The sequence below is a fragment of the Manis pentadactyla genome, chromosome 17 (genome assembly GCF_030020395.1).
Source record: "Manis pentadactyla isolate mManPen7 chromosome 17, mManPen7.hap1, whole genome shotgun sequence".
Taxonomy (NCBI): domain Eukaryota; kingdom Metazoa; phylum Chordata; class Mammalia; order Pholidota; family Manidae; genus Manis; species Manis pentadactyla.
In genome coordinates this window covers 39015559-39036685 of record NC_080035.1, presented here as the reverse complement: position 1 = coordinate 39036685, position 21127 = coordinate 39015559, and the positions used below count along the sequence as shown (strand labels likewise).

The 21127-nt window shown below is 37.4% G+C and overlaps 1 protein-coding gene across 3 annotated transcripts in view; it reads left to right on the top strand.

The window, feature by feature from the left end:
- Positions 1–202: 202 nt before the first annotated feature.
- OBI1 (ORC ubiquitin ligase 1) overlaps positions 203–21127 on the top strand; it is a 39553-nt gene continuing 18628 nt past the window's right edge. Inside the window, exons 1-5 of one of the 3 annotated variants that reach the window (XM_036893725.2) lie at positions 203–348; positions 12415–12550; positions 14684–14775; positions 17043–17291; positions 20483–20571. In XM_036893725.2, the coding sequence (XP_036749620.2) occupies positions 277–348; positions 12415–12550; positions 14684–14775; positions 17043–17291; positions 20483–20571 (638 nt within the window). In that variant the 5' untranslated portion in view covers positions 203–276. Of the gene's footprint in view, positions 349–12414; positions 12551–13834; positions 14003–14683; positions 14776–15013; positions 15120–17042; positions 17292–20482; positions 20572–21127 lie in introns of those variants that run through there. The other 2 variants (XM_036893728.2, XM_057494421.1) reach the window with 2 other exon arrangements.

Here is a 21127-nt window from a genome sequence, read left to right as displayed (position 1 = left end):
TTTAAACTTTCAAGATCTTCGACGCCTGTAGTAAACTGCCCTCCTTCCCATTCTCAGGAATCTTGCAGCTCCTGAATAGGGAAAAGTTTTTTTGAAAGGAAGGGAAGAATGAAGGGGAAAGCCTTGGAGATCGCGCTTCCCGAACGCGCGTTTTCGTTTCCGTTCCCGGCGGGCTTGGCCCTGCCGGGCTGCCGTAGCCGGCCTCGCGCGGCCTTAGTCCCGGCGAGGAGCCGCCGTCGGCGGGACTTCCGTGTTGGCGGGATTCTGAACGCTGCCATGGCTCAGACCGTGCAGAACGTTACATTGTCGCTCACCCTGCCCATCACCTGCCACATTTGCTTGGGGAAGGTAATGCGTGATCCCGGGCGCAGTCTTCCAAACGGGGTCGGGTGTGAGGTCGCCCGCGGGAGCCAAGGGGCATCTCCGTGCGTGGCCGGGACCAGGCGATAGGCGTGGATACGCCAATCCGCCTTCTCCTCCTGCGGTGGGAGGCCGTGACCTGGGGGAAGGAGGGAGCGCGCCGTGATTAATGCTTTCGACTGGGCTCCTTTCGGAAGAAAATGACAGTGGCCTAGGATCTGAACGCAGGGCGGCGAGATGGCCGTGCCACCGCCGGCGGCCTCACCCGGCCGACTCCGGCATTGAAGGAGGCCTGGTTAGAAAATCCCAACAGTATTTAACGCCCGTGTGCAGCCCCGTGCGGCGTGTAGTGAAGCCCACTAAAGCACGTTTCCAGGGAGCCTTGCCTAAGGTTCCTTCGTACCCCGCGCAACTAAAGATGCCCCGGTTCTTGGGCCTAAAATGCTAGTTTGGGGAGTCTTTTCCATTTCCGATATCCCTGCCTTTGCCTAACCCGGCCTTGAGACTGGCTTTTGCTCTGAGTTCAAAATTTGAACTGTATTAAGTGCCCCTGTGTGGTGTTTAGAATGAGAGGTATGGTCTTTAATTTCAAGAACAGATCAGCCAAGAGAGAATACCCTATCTTTGTGATGCAAGAGGTATCTGATGTGTTTGTGAAACATGGTGGAGAAAGTTGTTTGAATAAGCAGTTTTGGTGGTTCTAATGCATTCGTGTCCTCTTTCATTTCCGATTGTGCCTCAGGTTTTTAAAAGAGCATTTCTTTCCCGCTTAGATCAAGAAGGAAAAAATACCGTGAATAGCAGATTTTTTTCCAACCCTGAATTGTTTTTACCTTGTGGAGTGTGTGTGTGTGTGTGTGTGTGTGTGTGTGTGCGCTCATGTTGCCTGCGCGCGTTACCCCCAAGTGCAGACTGAAGACTGAAACTATAGCTGCAGGGTTAGGGTTGAGAAATACAAACTTTATAGAACAAACATTTGAGTGCCAGTCAATATGATCATCTGCCTTATGTCTTTGGGTTTCTGTATGAATGTACTGAATTCAGGAAGTAGTAGAATTCAGGGTTGGAAGCGTCTGACTTTTGATATCCGTCAGGATGAAATGTCAAGGAAATAACAAATGTGCTGTGAGGGCATAAAGAGGATGGCTTGATCAATTCTGACTGGAGAGATCAAGGATGGCCTCGTGGAGCATCGTATTTGAGCTGGCATTTGCTACCACTGCTTGCATACATAGCTGGGAGGAGGAGGAGGAGATGATGTTTCTATTTGCTACAGTCTACGTTTGGCTCTGACAGGAAGTTCCCACAAGTTTGTGTTAAATTCAGAGTGAGTCTGCTCCCAGCAGGAGCCTTTAAGGCTGATAAAAATGTCCTTGGGAAATAATTTTCACTTGGTCTTTTAGCTGTACACATTATATCTAGTTTCTATTAGTTAATAAATAGGCTGTCTTTTGCTATTGTGTTAAAAACATTCTGTGTGGTTGATTTTCCATATGTGTGTTTTTGTGTATCAAAAATGATACCTACTAGAATAATAGTGATTTGCAGATTGCAGAATACTTTTGTACGCATTTAAGTATTTCATTAATTTCATTCATTCATTTACTCCTCCCACTAGTGCTAGGAGACAGGTCAGGCTTGATTTCCCATTTTTAAATAAAGAAAACTAAGGCTTAGTTTCTGTGGTGTTTGAACCTCTGTTGTTACCATTTGTGTATCTTCAGTAGCTTACCTCCTAAAAACTCACTTGAGTTCATTCATGACAGCAGACACTTGTGTGCTTCCTTTTTCTTGTATTGGTTAGATGTATTCTAAAATTAAATATGATAGTAACAGATTAACAATTTGTAAACAGGCATTTTTTTCAGTCTACTATGGAACCAGAAAGGTGTGGTGCTTGAGGGCCAGAGATACATGTTTAGACTGTATGAGTTCTAACTTAGGTGCTTCTACTTACTAGTGACAAGACCTTATACAAGTTACATAACCTCTGTCAGAGTAGTTTCCTTACCTGGGAATGTAATAGTATCATTATCCATCCTTGCATTTTTGGGAGGATTAAATGACGTAATTTATATACAGTGCTTTGCATAAAAGTCTGGTATATGTAATATTCAATAAACTTTAACCTTTGCTGTGGGCACTGAGGCAGGCTGTCCAAATGAGGAAACCAGCCTTTTCCCGTAACTGTTCCCAGTTGCTTTGTGAGGCCAGAGCACTCACTACATGAAGATTTGCATTTCCAGTAGAGTGGGACCTGTTTGTTCTGGAAATTGCTACAGTATATCCAGAAGTTTTAACTGGCTCCTATGACTGTTGCCTTTTGTATAGTCAAAGCAAATCTAATCTGCTTGTGCTGTTCCCTCTTGCCCACACACCCATATTGGTGGGGTACTAAACACAACATGGCCTGGAGTATTAAGTTCCCAGTGTCACTTCCACCTGCCTGACACAAGTCTCTGGCCCCCTCTGAGATCTACCTTAGGCCATTCCCTCCTAGCCCTCCACATAATCATTCTTGTACCATTTGTCCCTAAATATCACAATCAGCAATCTTCTCTTTTGATTATTTAACAGAATTAGGGGTCATTATCCCTGAAAGAGCATTGTTTAAAAAAAAAGGGGGGAAAGGTATATATTACCTTAAGGGGATTGGGAGTGGCGGAGAGACCTTAAATCTGAAGAGATAAAGAAAGTAGATGCTGCCTGGGATGGGGGTGGGGTGGAGAAAAATGGAGAGGCAAGAAGTAGTGCAGTTGGCCTAAGTATGCATGTGGTCAGTGCTTTGGATTTTGAATAAAAATGGACTTAAAATTGAAAAGTTTAGACATTTTGCCATTGTACACATCTCTCCTTCAGTTGTAAAGAATGGATTCTCTCACTAGTAATGTTTAGCAACCTTGCTAATATTGTAGTAAGAGCTTTATGTGGCCTGAAGAAGTTGAGTATACATCCTGTGGGATGATTTATGCATAGCATATTTTCCTCCTTAATTTATTCCCATGCCTTGGGCTAGTGGGCCAGCAAGGAGAAATATGGGAATGGTCTAGCCCGGGATATCTAAGTAACATTTTTGGTATTGATATCAGAATGCTACAGACCACACTTTAAACCTAGATCATTCCAGGCAATTATATCTTCAATTAGGATTCAAGCTGTGAAATCAAATTGTTGTTGAATGTTATACTTTTATTAACCATGTCTCCATTTTGCCACAGTTGACGGTCAAATGTTACTCATAGATAGTTTTATGAACGGATGGAGGAAGTTCTTGAGAAGTGTCAAGCAACTAGACTTATAATGCTGTTTCATGTTAAAATATCATATTCAGTTATTTCCTGCTTCAGTATGAGTCCAGTTTGTGGTACTACACTTAAATATAAATAGAGTATTTTGAAATCATATGAAAAGGAGTTGAAATAGAGGTTGGAATATAGGTGGAATGGAATAGTGTTGTAATGAAGGGGCATGATAATGAATCTTTAAATAAGATAAAATATTTTTTATTTGGAAAAAATAAAGTTTTATGTAGCTCCATAATGTTAAGATTTGTACTTAATATTTTAAGGTCAAGCTTTCTGGCTGAAATAATCAGAAATGAAATCAGTTTTGTTAGGATGTGAGTGAGGTGTCTGTCTTTTGAAGAGCCCAGTATCATGATGTACTGTTTTCCACTGAATACTAGAAAAAAGATCTCTTCTTTCAGGGCAGACTTCTTGTTTTACTTTCCGCCCAAATTGTTGATTTAAAATGTTGAATGAAAGATGGGGCTAAAGCCAAGCCTTATACAACTTAGAGTCCTCATGCTAGGTTGACTAAATTAATTAATCAGTGTTCATTGGGAGCTGTTGATTGGCCAGCAAGTTGTCCACCTCAGTACATTGAGCCCACGTCCGAGTCCTGATTGCCTGTCAGTTCCCAAGAGTAGATTTAAGAACCAGCCTTGTACATAATTGTCACAAGTAATTTGCTTTAAAAAAAGCCATATGGAGTATAAGTTCTACATTTTCATCTCTTTCTCAGATTAAAGTAAGTGGAAAGAATACACTTTCAGAAAAGGATAGCAGTATTGTGTTTTCACATAGATTATAATAAAATTAACTAAAAAAAGTGTTGATATATCCTAATATTTTTCAAAGTGGGAATGTAATAGCTGACACATTTACTTCACAGAAGATTCCAGTTATCCTTAAAGCATTCTACGTAGAGCTGAGGGTTGGGGAGGGGAGCTATATTATCTATCACTCCTTTTACCTAGTCAGAAATGGAAACCAGACCAATGGGCATTAAATAACTTAGTTCTCAGGATCACATGGTTTGTAAAGTTCTAGCACCTAAATTCTGACCCAGAGCCAAAAATTTCTTGAAACAAAATGAGAGCCATCCACAGATTTTATTTTGAAAATTTTCCAAATTCCCAGCTTGAGTAGGAAGGCCTACAGTGTTCTAGGTCTTCACTAGTAAAACCCATATGTTTTGACGTAGGTGCTAGAAAGAATATTCTTTAAAGATGGATTAGCCCCAGACTTTAGCAGAAGTTACAAAGGAGCAGAGGAGTTGATTTTAAGCATGAAAATTGCTAGGCCCATTCGTGAAATTGCCTTTTCCATCCCATCACCCGTCAGTACCCCTTTTCTGCAGTACCTACTGATCCCAGTGTCCTGATCCTAATCCTTGCTTCTTTCAGGTATGTGTACTCTATTTCTTACCCACAGATTATTGCTTACTAACCTTTCTATAATAAAGAATTATTTATTAATTGAAAGTGTCCACAGTTTGCAGTAGAATTACGTGGAATGGCGGTTGAATGCTGCTCTGCCACTTATAACCTGTATCATCATATTCTTGAGTCTCAGTTTCCACAGCTGAAAATGAATTCGATACTACCAACCCCATTAGGCTGTTAGGGAAATTCATGTGAATATCCTAGACCAGTGGTTCTCAACCGGCTGGGGTGAATTTCGTCTCTCATGGTTATTTGGCCATGTCTGGAGACATCTGATTGTCTTCAGGGGAATGCTGCTTGAATCTGATGGGCAGAGCCCAGGGATGCTGCTGGCCAGTCATCCCACAATACTCAGGACAGATCCTTACAACAGAAAATTCTTCCGTCTGAAATGCCAGTACACAATGCCAAAAGTTGAGAAACCATATCTTAAAAACCAATCTGTAACTCCTCGTAGGTGAGTCTAAGATAATGTGGATATTAATGGATAACACCTTTAGGCATAACTCCTGTGATGTACATGTGATTTTTTTTAAGAAAGTGGTTTTGGTGGTGGAGTGAAATATCTTAAAAGTGAAACATCTTCAGATAAAAGATGTAACTACATAGTAGAATGCCTGAATACTGGGTTAACCTTGCCACACCCAGGACTGCCCCCTCTGGCCATTACCGTGAGAAGAGCCAACTTTTCATGCCTTGCTTTCTCTTGTCTTCTCTTCTTCCTCCTCCTTACCTACCTCAAGGAGGCATTACCCTAGGATATCACTTCAGCATGCTTACTCCAGATTAGTTTAGAATTCTGCATGTCCTTACCCTTGCATTGTTTTACATTTTTATGTTGTAAGAGTACTGTTTTATTGCCACAGATCTCATTTGATAGTAAACTGGATATAAAGTCTAATAACATAGGCAAATTATGATGATTTCTGTATCTTGAGAAGATTTTATTAAAGAAAATTATATGTATGTTTTGGTAGTGTATACAGCAGGATCTGGGTAGAGGAAGATGGGTGGATAGGAGCTGAGAGAAGGTTAGATTCTTCGTGTTTTGCTCCTGTAGGTTATAGCCAAATAACAGTTTTAGTGGTACTTTTTCCTTTATAGGTTTCCGTTCTCCTATGCTAAATTTAAATAATTATTTAGAAATCATCATCTGATAATTTGATAGTCAGTTCAAAGAAATGAATTAGTTAACTGTTTAAGAAATCTAACACCATGACAATAACAATACCAGGCAATGAACAGTGAAAATGATTCTCCTGTGGATAACATTGCCAGTGACTCTTAGCAGACAGAGCCAAATAGTCTGCCTGTGGTTGTTTCTGTATCATTTTGGCAGATTAAATGATTTTGAAAGTTTAAAGTTTCACTTTTTGACAATTTGGCAGTGGCCATTGACCTTTTGCTTCTTGAGACGCCTTTAGGAGCATTATCTCAGCCTTTCATTTTAATACATCAAAATTATTTTTTATGAGTCTTAGCTTGTGCTAGGCATTGCATCAGGTGCTGTAGGTGGATACAAAGATGAGCAGGACACTGCCCCTTCCACTGAGGAGCCTGAAAGTTAATAGGGAAGGCAAGATGTAAACAGTTTTCTGAGCACAGCACAAGTACAGAAAGAAGTGAATGAACATAGATCAATGTGTAAGGAGTACTCTTAGGAGAATCAAAGACCCAGTTCATTCTAAAAAGGATTAGTGAAGGCCTTGTACAGGAGGTAGCATTTGATTTTCATCTTAAAAGGTGAGAGGGTTTCTATTTTGATTGGGAAGCTGAAGGCCAGTAGGACATACCAAGCTGAGAAATGAGAGAGCACAATAAACAGGGAGCCTCCACTGTTCATATTCTTCTTATTCTTCTTGGTAGTAAATCTAGGTTGAAGTGTAGGTTAGCAGATCAAGGGAAATGGCAATATAAGAACCAGATTATGTTGTTCTTTGAATGCTGTACTTAAAACCACAAGCAGGGAAAAACCATGGCTATTTAGTGAGAGAGCAGTGAAAGCTGCTGATCCATAACAGTATTTTAGGAAGGTAGCTCTGGCATCAGTGTGAAAGGTGGACAGAAGGGGACATTTGGAAGCAAGGGAGCTGAGGATGAGGTCATTACAATAGATCAAGGGTAAAAAGTATAAGAACCTGAATTCATTAATGAAGCAAAGATGAAAAAGAAGGGGAAGATGATAGGTAAAAAAACATTTTGAGGTAGATTGGACATATTTTGGCTAGTCTGGGATATACTTTTTTTCACATTATACCGTCTCTGAAATCTGGTTTTATCTCACATGTGATGGCATCTTACAGTTGTAATTGGCAGCGTCTTTCATTTTTTCTTTATTCTTAGTGGTACATAAAATATTGGTTTATCTAAAAAATCCCTGGCTTTTAGACTTGACATATGATACCAGGATATGGTGACAGATTGGATGGTAAGGATAAGTAAAAAGGGTGAGTCAGAGACAACTCTGAGTATTCCAGCCCAAGTGCCATTAACTTAGACAAGAGGGAGGGCAGGAGGACAGAATGTGTGGAGGCAGCCAAATTTGCTCTGGGGCATGTTATAGTGAAGACAGCTTTTTACATGGAGTTGTCTCCTGCCCATATGGATATATTAATGTCACTACCTTTCCATTCCTTCTCTTTCTCTCTCTCTCTCTCTCTGTCTCTATCTCTGTCTCTGTCTCTCTCTCTCTCTCTCTCTTTTGTTTTTTGAGGGATTGCTATATTGAAGTCTCTGTTACATCTTTACGTTATTAAATCTTAACACCTGAGTGAAAAGTGTACTAGGTTAAACCCGTTTTCATCGGCGGAAACTGTTACCCACCATAACTAAAGGGCTTACCGAAGGTCAAAGGGCTCCAGTGGCAGAGCTCTTTTGCCCTGGGTTTGTCTCAAAGCCTAAGCTACGCTACTTCCTGAGGTCCAGTTACAGAGGATTCTCAGGAGTTGCCACCATATAGAAGATGTTAACACCATATGATGTGTGAGGAAACAGAACTATGTCAGATGAGACGGCCCAGGACGAAATGTTAGAGAAAGCAGCTGCACCCCCTCCAGTATTTGGCGATAAGCTTCTCACTCTGATCTCATCATTCCTATTCCCCAGCATTACTTCAGCCTTATCAAGACCCATCCATTGACTCTATGACTCTATCACTTTCCCACTGTCATCATTACCATTGATGCACTCATTTCCCTTATTAGCCATGGTCATTTATTATCATCAATCTCTTGTCTCTCTCTTCCTCCTTGGCAAAACTCTTCAACTCTGAGTTACCCCAACTACTCATTTACTTCCTGTCTGAACCTGAGCACCTAAAATTTGGTAAGAAAAATACATACCTATGTTCATTGGTCTTTATAGTCAGAACTACAGACCTCAACAATATTTGGCAATTCTGCTACATGTCCCTAGTAAATTAACTTTTTCACTTTTCAAAATAACTAACTCCTCTATTTTCTGAAGTCAGAATCCCTCCCTGCTTCTCTCACTTTCAGCAGGTAACATCACCTCATATTTAATGACAAACTGAAAGCAAGCAGAACAGTTGGAGCAGGAGTTCTCTCATCCTCCCATCAACAGATTTTCCAACCCCTTTGTATTTGTTCTCACACCCTTGGCCTTCCCTTTGTTATAGTGGAAGACAGATCCTCGCTCCTATACAAGCCAAAATGCCCCCTGTGCTTTGACTCTCATTCCCCTGGTGACCTCTTAGGGACTTTGCTGTCTGCAAGTCTAATCCATTTCTGTCTTCCTCCATCATCAGTATCCCCTCTTTACTGTATCATTCCCATTGGCATCCCTTACTATGGCCTCATTTTTATGCTCTCTCCTTTACAGCAAAACACGAAGGAATTATCTGTATTCTGTCTTCACTTCTTCACCTTTCCTTGTCTCTCAACCTCCAGTCAGATTCCTTTCCCACCATTCATTGAAACAGTACCATCAGTACAAATTACAGTGACTTCCACGCAGTTAAATCCTATAGTCACTTCTCTGTCCACATCAAACTCAGCCTCCCCTCAATACTTGGCTACTGTCTCCCTCTTGAAAAACTTTCCTCTCTTGGCTTCTGTGACACCATATTCTGTTCTTCACCACAGGCCCCTCTTCCGTTCCCTTTACTGGTTCCTCTTCCTCTTCTACTTGCTAGAAAGCCTTTTCTCCAGTTGTTCTGTCCATGCAGAGGATCTCCTCCAGTCCTCTGGATTTAAATGCCATCATCTTTTATGCCAATGATTCGCAGATTCTCTCTTGTCCACTTACATATCAGCTTGGAATCACAAATTTAACATCACCAGATTTCTTTCCACCATGTATGAGACCTTCTGTTTCTTAACTTAGTTAAGACAGTACCAACCACTGAGCTGTTCAAAACCATTTTTTAGATTTGGGAGATATTTAACCTTTGTGGTGTGAGAAATTACATAGAAAATATTGACTGCCTTTCAGTGTGCTTCTATTGCAGGAGGCGTATAAAGGACAGGAGAGTATCTTGAATCCCCTTAAATAATATGCACATCTGTATGTTTTGAGCATTGGTTTTGATCCATTTTCACATGAGTTTGTGACTTAAATAAAAGATATTAAATCACTGCTCTAAACATGCAGGGAGATAACTCTTCCTTCTGCTAAGCTTCTTAATTTGGGAGTATACATACTTTTTGGAGTGTAGCAGGAATGTAGTGCCTGTGTGCATACATGCATGTGTTTGGGGGAAGCTATAGGATTGATAGGACAGTATCTTCCTGATACTTAGTTTGAGAGTTTTTTGTTTTTAAAACATTTTGTGACTTAAAGATTAAATTAAAGCTTAAATGAACATATTATAGTCTGGACTTCAAGTCACATGAATGTTTAGGAAAGAACAGAACCTACAAAAAAAGTTCAAGCTTGTCTGTCTCTTGAGACTCTGACCAGGAGTATCTCCCAGATAAGCATTCACTCCTTTCTGTCAGTAGAAACATTTTGGAAGAAGAGTTTGAGAAGCTGTGCTTCGTGGTCACATGTTATGTATGTATGTATGTGTGTATTTTAATCAGTTCTGTCAAATCAGTTGAACTGAGAGAATTAGAATTGGTTTCTCCAAGAGGAAATCTAAATCTGTGCTGAATTATATTTTCTGTTTAGTTTTCTTATATTAGTGTTCATAATTAAGGGACCATCTAAATGTTTGGAAAGCCAGACTAAGACCAGAGAGCTTCTTGCAGTGAGACTTAAAATGACTATCTTCTTGTCCTGGATTGCCATATGTCTGACTTCTTTGAGGATAGGAACCCTTTCAAATTAGTGAATATTTATATATCTTCTGAGGGAAACATAGAGCAAAACAGGCATTTTATCTGCAGAAAGTGTTAATGGTGCTTCTCTCTCTTCATTCTCCCTCTACTTCTGCCTTCCTTTGATCTTCTGGTCCCTATTCCTTCTGCAGAAGGACTCTACAGTGGTATCATTGTTATTACTAGAACAAAAAAACTGGAAATGGCCATAATGCGTTTTGAGCCCCATGATAAAAGTGACATGTAAATCAAGCAAAAGCCTAAGCGTTTCTGTGTCTTTTTTGTTTTCATTTTTTATTGTTAAATTTGTGCTATTTGTGCAGAGAAGACAAGTAGTGATTTTACAGCATCTTACTACGCAGATGGACAGTGACTGTGAAGGGGTATGTGGGGGGGACTTGGTGAAGGGGGGAACCTAGTAAACATAATGTTCTTTCTGTAATTGTAGATTAATTATACCAAAATTAAAAAAAAAATTTGTGCTATTTGTGAATGGAGCTGGAGGATATTATGCTCAGTGAAATAAGGCAGGTGGAGAAAGACACGTGCCAAATGATTTCCCTCATTTGTGGAGTATAACAACGAAGCAAAACTGAAGGAACAAAATAGCAGCAGATTCACAGACTCCAAGAAGGGACTAGTGGTTACCAAAGGGAAGGGGTGTGGGAGGGCAGGTCGGGAGGGAGGGAGATGGGGATTGAGGGGTGTTATGTTTAGTACACATGGTGTGGGGGGTCACGGGGAAAACAGTGTAGCACAGAGAAGGTAAATAGTGAATCTGTGGCATCTTACTACACAGATGGACAGTGACTGCATTGGGGTATGGGTGGGGACTTGATAATATGGATAAATGTAGTAACCACATTGTTTTTTCATGTGAAACCTTCATAAGAGTGTATATCAATAATACCTTAATAAAATTTTTTTTTAAATTTGTGCTGTTTGAAGAGTAAGTCATTATTACCCCTGGCAAGTTGCCCAACTAATTGAATGTTAATACTTCATAATAGCAATTACTTCATTCAACAAACATTCTTTGGATACCTACAGTGCACTAAGCTGTCCTCAAGGCTCCAGTGATTTAGAAATGATTGAGACAAAGGAAATCCTTGCTCTAATGGAGTTTCCATTCTAATGGGGGAGATAGACAATATCTAAACAGACATGTAAATCAATGTCAAGTAGAAAACTAATGCAACATTTCTCTTCTAATTTTCTCTCTGATAAAACAACTACACAATTGAAATAATTAACCCTGAACAAGCCACCTAGTTTCTTCATGCCTTGGTTTCCATATTTGTAAAGTATATTTACTGTGTTTACCTCACGGGGTTATTTAAAAAACAAAACAAAAACAGAAAATGCATGTGAAGACTCTTTTGTAAAATATAAGATTACATAAATGTAAAGTATTTTTATCTGTATTTCTTTAGGAGTCAAAGATTTGTATTTTTAGTGTATTTCAGTGTTTCTGTCAGCGTTGTTTGCTGTTTAGGTTATAAACTGCTCGAGAGTGGGATCGTGTCATTTAGGATTGCTTTAGCTTTCATCCCTCTGGTTTTGGGGACTTGCTAGTCACGCTTCTATGCTCAGTGGTTGGTTGGTTTGCTGTTGCTCTGTAATACAGTAGAATGAACTGGGGGGAGGATTCAGGCATGAGATGGGTGATTGGACTAAATTATCTTTGAGGGACCTTGTAATCCTGACATTTCATAATACTAAAAGAACAGTCAAAGATAAATTCTCCCTGCTTTAGTGGAACAAAGTACATTTTCTTTTTGGCCTTGAATATGGTTTGAAACAAAGTAAAGCCATTTCATAATATGTCAAAAGTTTCAGTCTCCATGTCCAGATACCTCAGCTACTACCTCTGTTACACATATATAAGAAACAAAATGGTAGGGGAAGTGGTGTTCTTATAAGGCCCATCTCTTAAAGTAACTGTTCTGTTGTATTCCAGAGAAGCAATTTGTTTGCTTTAAACTAAATCTGTTGGGATTCTAGTTAAGACTATTGCCTGTACTAAAAGCGATGTTTCTTTTTTCAAAGGTACGCCATCCTGTCATCTGCATCAACAACCATGTATTTTGTTCAATTTGTATCGATTTGTGGTTGAAAAATAATAGCCAGTGTCCAGCTTGCAGAGTCCCCATCACTCCTGAAAATCCTTGCAAAGAGATTATCGGTAAGGGCCTATTTTATAAATGCATAGAAATAGATTTGAATACATCTCTTAATAGTGTATATTTGCAGGAAGACTGAAATAGACAATTTTTAATGATGTTGTTTTACCAATATCATACTGGATGGATTGATCATTTGTATAATCTATAAATTGGAGCAACTGAGGGGCACAAGGCACTGTGAGAAATCTTAAAGCCTCAGAGAACTTAAATTTTGGTAGAGGCTTTGCATGTGGACCAAAATATAAATGGTTTAAAGCAGCAGATGCTAAGGTCCAAAAAAAGGCTCAGAGTTCAGGCAAGGAATTTCCACTAGAAGCTTTGAGAATGACTTCTTCATGAAGTTGGTGGCCTTTAGGATAGTGGTTTAAGGATGGGTAAAATTTTGACTAGTCAAGATTAGGGAGAGCATTTCATATTGAGGAAATGACATGAACTAATGTTTAGAAGTAGGAAAATACAAAGCATGTTTTTAGAAATGATCAGTTTGGATCTGACTATTGAAGTAAGATTGAGCAGGTAAGTTGAGGCTTGAGTACAGAGAATCTTGAGTGACAGACTGAAGTGGGGACTTTCTCAGTGCATGAAAAGAAGAGTGAGGTGGGCATGATGGTTTTGAGCAAGTGGGTGCCATGATCCAAAACGTGCTTGAGGAGTTTTACTCAGGTGGTGCTATGTAGGTTGGGCTGTAGGGGAGAGATGAGATATGAGTACATCATGTAGAAGGCTCTTGCCCAGGTGAGTTTGGGTAAAAGGTACAAAAGAACATTCAGCACCATACTAGTGCGGGTAAGAGGGAGGATAAAACTAAAGCTAAAAGATCTTTGAAAAACAAAACATTTAAAGAGCCATTTTAGTGTTTGCTTTTTATTCTGCTCATATAATTCATTTATCTTAGGTTGTAAAAATTAAAATGATTTTTATTCATATTTGCTTTAGGAAAAACTGAAAGGGACTCTATCCATAGCTGTGTACAACAAACACCTTTTAGAAAACTTAATAACTCATTATAATAGTCCCAAATTAGGATAAATGAACTTTAATAAGATTTAAGACCTAAACTAAGAGTTGGATCCAAAGGAGGAATCAGACATGATTCCAAGGTTTCTCTCTTGGGTGCCTAAGTGAAGTCTGAGAGAGGACTAGTTCTGTCTGCATTGCATACTGCAGTGCTAACCTCTCTGCTTCTGGTGTTTTACTTGTACTGAACTCACCAAGGAGTTAAGCCTTTTCTTGCACAATATGAGCTTTGATGATTAAAATAATTTAAATGTTTTTTTCTCCAGCTTTTCTTCTTATTCCTTCTTCTGCCTTCATTCATTTATATCTAAGTGCTGTTTCATAAATTCTCTCAAGTAAAATAGTTCATCCATCCTTGCATTTGGATAGAACATCCTGAAAAAGAACATCTATAAAATGCCTTTGCTATCATGATGCCAAGAAGTACAAAAAAGGTAACCACGGCATAGGAAGGAGCTCTCAGGAAGAATTCATTTTGAGTATATTTGTAACGAGTCATTATGGGCATACAATTAATGCTGTGATTCATAATCTGTTATAATTGGGTACTCAGTGAAAAGACACATTAATCTTTCTAGTTGTGTTTTCAGTAACTAGATGTACGAGAATGAATACATTGGTTATAATAATAATAGTAATATATATCGTTTATAGCTATACATATAAAATACATGTATATATGATATATAGATAGTACATATTTGATAATTATATGTGAAATATGTATTGATAATGTATTTATGTAATTTATTGATTAAATATAATCATTGGTTTTATAATTTTTTACAGTTGTCTGGTATTCAAAAATTGTAGTAGTCCAAATGTGATAATTAATAAAATGTATCCTTTGCCTTTATTGAGTTTACTATAATAAGATACAAAGGTAAATAAACACAGCATGATACTTTACTGAAGGTATTTCTTACAGTTTTACTTGTTCTATATCTTTTCTCAGGATTGAAGTATAAAAAGGCCTAGATGGCAGCCCCAAGTTGCTATATAAGGAAAGGGTAGTCATTAAGCTGGAGAACTGTATAAAACAGTAAGGAAAGGGTTCATTTACATTTTCATTTTAGACAAATCAGAATGAAAAGTTAGATTTTTTTTCCCTATAGGAGGAACAAGTGAAAGTGAACCTATGCTAAGCCACACAGTCAGGAAGCACCTTCGGAAAACCAGACTTGAGTTACTCCACAAAGAATATGAGGTAAATAATAATTAAAATTTGAAATGATGGCAGCATTGAATTCAAGGTACGATTGAGCTGTCTCAGTCCCTGGACTGCCTAGAGTGAACAATAAGTAAAATCCTATTTTAAATGTCAATTTAAAAATACTTTATTTGAAATTCTTTTTCTTCTTCCCTTTCCAATTTCAAATAAAGGAAAGGAACGGATGGAAACATTACTTTTTTCCTTCTTTTAATATAAGATTTTTTCTCAACAGACACATCATTTTGTAGGTATTTGCTCCCTCAAGAATCTGAGAAATAAAGGAAACCCTCTTGTGAAAGTCATTCCTCCAACCCCCACAAAGTATTACGCATGCTCTGGTAAACAGTGACTATAACCTTTATTATGTTTTGTTTCTGCCTATAACTTCTGATAATTATAAGCCTCACTAGTTTTGGTAACATAAATACACTTAGGCCAACAACCAGCAAAGAGATTTTTATGTGAAATATGCTGTTTCCTAATTCTTTTTTTCTGGCATGTAAGGCAGTGTGTGTTTATTTTTTAAATAATCAGGTACATAAATTAAAATGCACAAATCATTATAAATACAGTGAACAACGCCTAGCTTGATGAATTTTGTCATGTGTATACAACTCATGTAACCATCACCCAGTGTTGTTTTTTAAAATAAAAATTATGTATATTTAAGATGTACAACATGTTTTGATATGTTTATATGTAGTGAAATAATTGCTTCATTGAGCTAATTAACATAGGCATCTCCTCACATAGTTACAATTTTTTTTTATAGTGAGAGCACCTGAAATCTCTCAGCAAATTTCCAGTGTAAAATGCAGTATTATTTATTATAGTCATCATGCTGTCGTGCCCATACATTAGGTCTCTAGATTTATTTATCCTACCTAACTGCAACATTGTACTCTTAGACCCATCTCCCCATTTCTCCCACCTCATTTCCCCCATCTCCCCACTCCTGGTAACCACTTTCTAACTCTGCTTCTAGGTATTCAACCATTTTAGATTCCACATATAAGTGAGATCCTACCATAGTCTTCTTTCTGTGAAGATGATTTGACATGGTGATAAGATTATTCCAAATTAGCTTCATGCCAATAAAATACATACACTTTTGAATAGTAAACAGTTAGTCCATTTGTCATTTTATGTTGACCGAAGGGGGAGATACAATTGATCTTTTTTTGACATAAAATATCTTTAAGTTAGACTATGTACAGGGAAACTACTTTAGCTGCTTCAACAACTCTTTGAAGTAAAGTGGGCCAAAATAAAGGACTAAATAAATGTTCATTCATGTATATGTTTCCTGTTTATATTTGTTTATTCATTAATATATAAACTGAAACAAATAAAGCAATTTTCTCATTTTATAGTGCTATTAAACTTGAAATGTATTATAATTTAAATCAGTAAATAGTACTATCTGTGTAGTAACTCTAAAATGTATTCTTACATAATGAATATTTATCATACTCAGGTACTAATCAAATTATCCTTTAGGAAAACCCTCACTGGCATGTTGAACTACTTAGAGTTTATTTTCTAACAACAGAATTTCAAACAATCTTACTTTGAGATGAAATATCCATTATAGAGGAATAAATGGTATCTCAGAAAAGAGTTCTAACCCAAATGTATAGTAATTGTGTTTAAGACAATATCAGTTCCAGATGGAGAAAACTAACACTTGGAATAGTCATGATGGTAATTGAGAACCAGAATATACAAAAGTTAAAAATTAACTACAGGTATTATTCTGAAATGGACAGTAGGAAGAAATCGTGTATGGTTTTTTTCTTCTACTTCAAATATGGAAGCAAAAATGTAGAAATCAAACAAAACTGTATTGAATCATCTTTATCAACACTATTTTTTAATTCCCCTCAGTAAAGCAAGTAAACATGCCTCAGAATTGTCTTCTGAGAAATCTTCCTTATGAATTCATGTGACCTTTCTTGTGTTCTTTGTATCTTAAATAGAATGAAAGATTTAATATTTTTATTTTTTTAAAACCACAAACTATCATTGAATTAGTGAAAGCAGTGGAAATGCCAGTTTTTATCAGTCAGAATATATTTTGAGATACGTATTTCAGCTGTATGTGACGTTGATTTTCTGCCTACAAAACTATTCTGATGCATAAAGACTCTGTAAGCCTACTGTATTTTTAATATAAAATTTAAAAACACATTGGCCTCAGTTTAGCATACATATGTGTTAAGTGTCTGTGTCCACCTAATGGTTCTGCCATGCTTTTTCAGGATGAAATAGATTGTCTTCAGAAAGAGGTAGAAGAGCTTAAGAATAAAAATCTCAGCTTGGAGTCACAGATCAAGACTATTCTAGATCCTTTAACCTTGATGCAGGGCAACCAAAATGAAGACAAACATCTAACTGCAGACAATCCAAGTAAAATTGACCCAGAAACTGTAGCAGAGTGGAAGAAAAAACTTAGAACAGCTAATGATATCTATGAAAAAGTGAAAGATGATGTGGATAAATTAAAGGAGGTAAGTTGAGGTTTTTAAATTTCTATTATGGTTGCTAAAATTATAGTGTTTTAAATTTTATCGTATTTTAAGTACTTTCAAAAGTATAAATAGCCATATTATCTTGACTCATCATTTGTTAGTTTGTGGGGGAAGGGCAAAAATCCCTGGATGAGCATTTTTAAGCAACAGGAAATCTTTTTCTCTTTAAATGTCATTAGCTGCCAAGAAATATCAGGTTGTTCCATTTGTGACTATAATTGTGACTCTGTAGTGTTTGTATATGAGTTTGCATCTTCCTGTAGAAGAATGACATCAATTTAAGCATATGTTTCTATTTTCCTTCTTTGCCATTTGCCTTAAATTTCTTTTCAGTGACTGCCCTTTATGCATAAAAACAAACACATATCTATTTCCTGAACTATAAAATGAAAGGTTTGGACCATATCTTTTCTAGCAGTAACATTCTCTATTGTTAAGATTATAAACAGTGGAAAACTTAATGACTAATTCCAAAAGAGCTAAGAGTAGCCACTTTAGACTATTCCATGCAAAAGAATATTGTGGCTTAATGATGCCAGTTCATTTTTTTCAATTATTCTTCCATCCATCCAACAAGATCGAGAAAACACAGGTGAAAAATGCAGGCCTCTAGGAATTTCTAGTCTAGGAAAGGAGGTGAGATCTGTGCCATCAGCTCTAGATGTTATAATCAAGGACTAGAGAGCTCTGTTAGCCAAAGGGACCAGCCTTTAGCTTGTTTTCAGGTTTGTCCACAACCACCCATTCAACCAATCTTCATTCTCTTAATATACTGTTACTGTGCTCAATTACTTAATCATGTCCCTTGATACCATGAATGAGCTCCATGTATTTTAAAGCACCACCACATACTGGCCCTCAGATCCTCAGTGAGGTTAACTAGCAAAGAAGTATCTGCAACTTCAGATAAATATTCAGCCATCTTAGCACACCCACATACAAAGTAAATGCTCTTTAAGCTCAGAGAAGGCCAAGACGAGAGAAAGAAGGAAACAGTGCTTTCAGAGAAAAAAAAACTGCAGACATAACTGCATAAGTTGCTCACAAGTTGAGGGGGTGTAGTTTCTTCTGGTATTGCTGACAGATATTAGCATGTTGATTTATCTAAGAAGAGAAGAGCACACAAAAAGGGAAGACAGCTGAGAAATCACAGAATGTATCAGTGCACTATGTCCCCTTTAACTTCCCTTATTCTTCTTGACCCATCACAAGTTCTGTATGATTTCCTTTATAGTGACTAAACTTCATTTAAATTTTTGGCAATAAATGCTTCTTAGAGCATGAGACTCTGAACACTTCACTCTGGGCTTGTAAGGGTGGTGGAGGGGATGTATGTAAAAGAAAAGTACAGAAGACACAGTTTTTCTTTGCTCTTCTAAGAGGCACATATTAAATCAATACCCAAAACTACCTTGCAATTTCACAGTTATTTGGGATATTTAAGAAGCCCATTTTGGATGCCTAGTGATGGTATTGGTCAGTACTAGGCAATATACTGGAGCATAAATGAGTTGAAAAGAATGGACTGCAGAGGCAGAACTTGAATGGGCAGTACAAAATATACTGTAAATCAAATAGAGTACAAAAGAATAAAGACTACATAGAAAGAGTGAAATGTACTTTTTTCTGATGTTCAGGACTAGGTGAGTCTTAAACCATATTGAGGCCAGTATCATTCCCCAGTTAGAGTTGAGAATGCGAAACTGAAGTGTCATTACTCTTTTTTGGTGCAACGATTGGCAGAAGCCTGTCCTTTGCAACCTTTACCCACTTAACCCTCCTGAACTTGGAAATATCTCTGATAGTTGAGGAGGTAGCTAGCCCGTAATGAGAATATTAGAGAGCCACAGGAATGGTGAGAGAGCTTGAAATAGAGTGATGCAGTACAGAGGGGATGGGGAAAAGAAATCAAAAGAGTTTCTAATTTAAGCTTGTCATCATCATCAAAAAGCATTCACTAAGTGCCTCCTCTTACGGTGCTGTGCTTGAGAGCTTAATTCATTGTTTGTGTGTAGGAGAAAGTAAATGATTCCTTACATATTCAGTGGGGTGGTAATGGTATTTATCAGTCCCTTAAAGAATTGCAGGTGCTCACAGCCCAAAAGAAACCTGGATGAGTCTAAGTGAGAGAGCTTTGTGCGTAAAAGAATTTTCTCTGCCATGCTTCTGTCATCCACTTGGGACATTTGTATGTGGGTGGGCAAGTAATAGAGTCAGGAGTTTTGGAAATTAGTCAAAAACATTGTCAAATTTTTGAAATCTGTTTTTAAGTCTTGGTTTAAACCTTTTTGTTGACAATAATTCTTGTGACCCATTCACTTTGAATTGTTAATGTTCTAGTCAAGAATTTCTCTTCCCAGGTTAGTGAGATTCATTTCTAGTCTAACGAGTCTTATTTTTCTCTGGAATTCAGAAATGCAGTGAATGACCAGGGAATTTAAAGGAAGTAGCTTTTGAGAAGACTAAAATTTAGACACATAACTTTTCAGGCTGTCCTGAGTCAACATAGAGCCTCTAGATTTTCTAACAGGTAATGTTTTGTTAAGCAATTTTTAGTTCCATACAATTCAAAAAAGAAAATCATACTTGGAATTTTTTTTTAATCAAAAGAGAATCCATAGAATTTATTAATAAATATTGACCCAATTTTGAGAGTTCCAGAAGTTGTGAGTCAGGGCATTTGGGAAAGCCTTTTCAAAGAAAGCAAGCAGTACCTTAATCATATTAGATTTGTTATCACTAAAACACTAGTATAAAACAGTAACCAAAAATCAGTCTCACAGCTCAAGAATTAACCTTTAGCATTAGTTTTGCTAATAATTATGTATGGTATAATGTTACCATGTTTCGAGTATTCAGTTATGTTAAAAAGGAAAAAAAAAATATTTGCCACTGTTATAGCCCCTTAATGACTCTAAGCTAAGTAACATAGCTCTGTTTATTTCCCTGGGTAGGAGATTTGCAAAGTGTGTGGGGAATATGGATTTAAAATGTTTAGTTGTGTTCAGTTTTGTAAGTCATTCCCAGTGGTGATTTTAAGTTTCTGAGGGACATTTTCCAGTATTCTGTTTTCTGATACTATAATTAAAAAAAAATACATATGGCTCATGTCAGAATTTTTACAAGGCACTTGTTTTGTGCTTAATCCTTTTGAACTCTTTTTTTTTAAGGCAAATAAAAAATTGAAATTGGAAAATGGTGGCCTGGTGAGGGAGAATTTACGACTGAAAGCTGAAGTTGATAACAGATCACCCCAGAAGTATGTATTTTGCTCATAGAGCAATATTTTAAATTACATCAATGTTTTAGAATAAGCTGTATATGTTTTCCATTTGATTCTTTTCATTGAAGCATATAGGTTTATGTAGAATGTATTGCCTCTAAAAGTCGGGTATACTTGACATTGCTGGTAAAATCTTAGTCTCAGTTAAGGCTAATCATGAAGAAAGGATTTCATTTTTATCCTTTTTACTATTTGATTAGCAAGGGAATTGGTGACCTAAGAATATAACTAACAAAGATTAGGAAGATTAACATCATGCCCTTTAGATGTTCTCTGAAATAATAAATAGTTGACATTCATATAGTGCTTTCTCATTGCCAGGTACAAAAACCTGTGATGTAGAACTATTATTATTTTCCATTTATGAATAAGGAAACAGGCATAAAGAAATTAATTTATCTAAATCTGCACAGCTAGTAAGTGGTGGAAACAGGATTTGAACACAGGTAGTCCAGCCCCATAGTCTGTGCTTTGTTATATTACAGTGAAAACCTATACTACTTACCTTATGCATTGCACTAACACACCTACC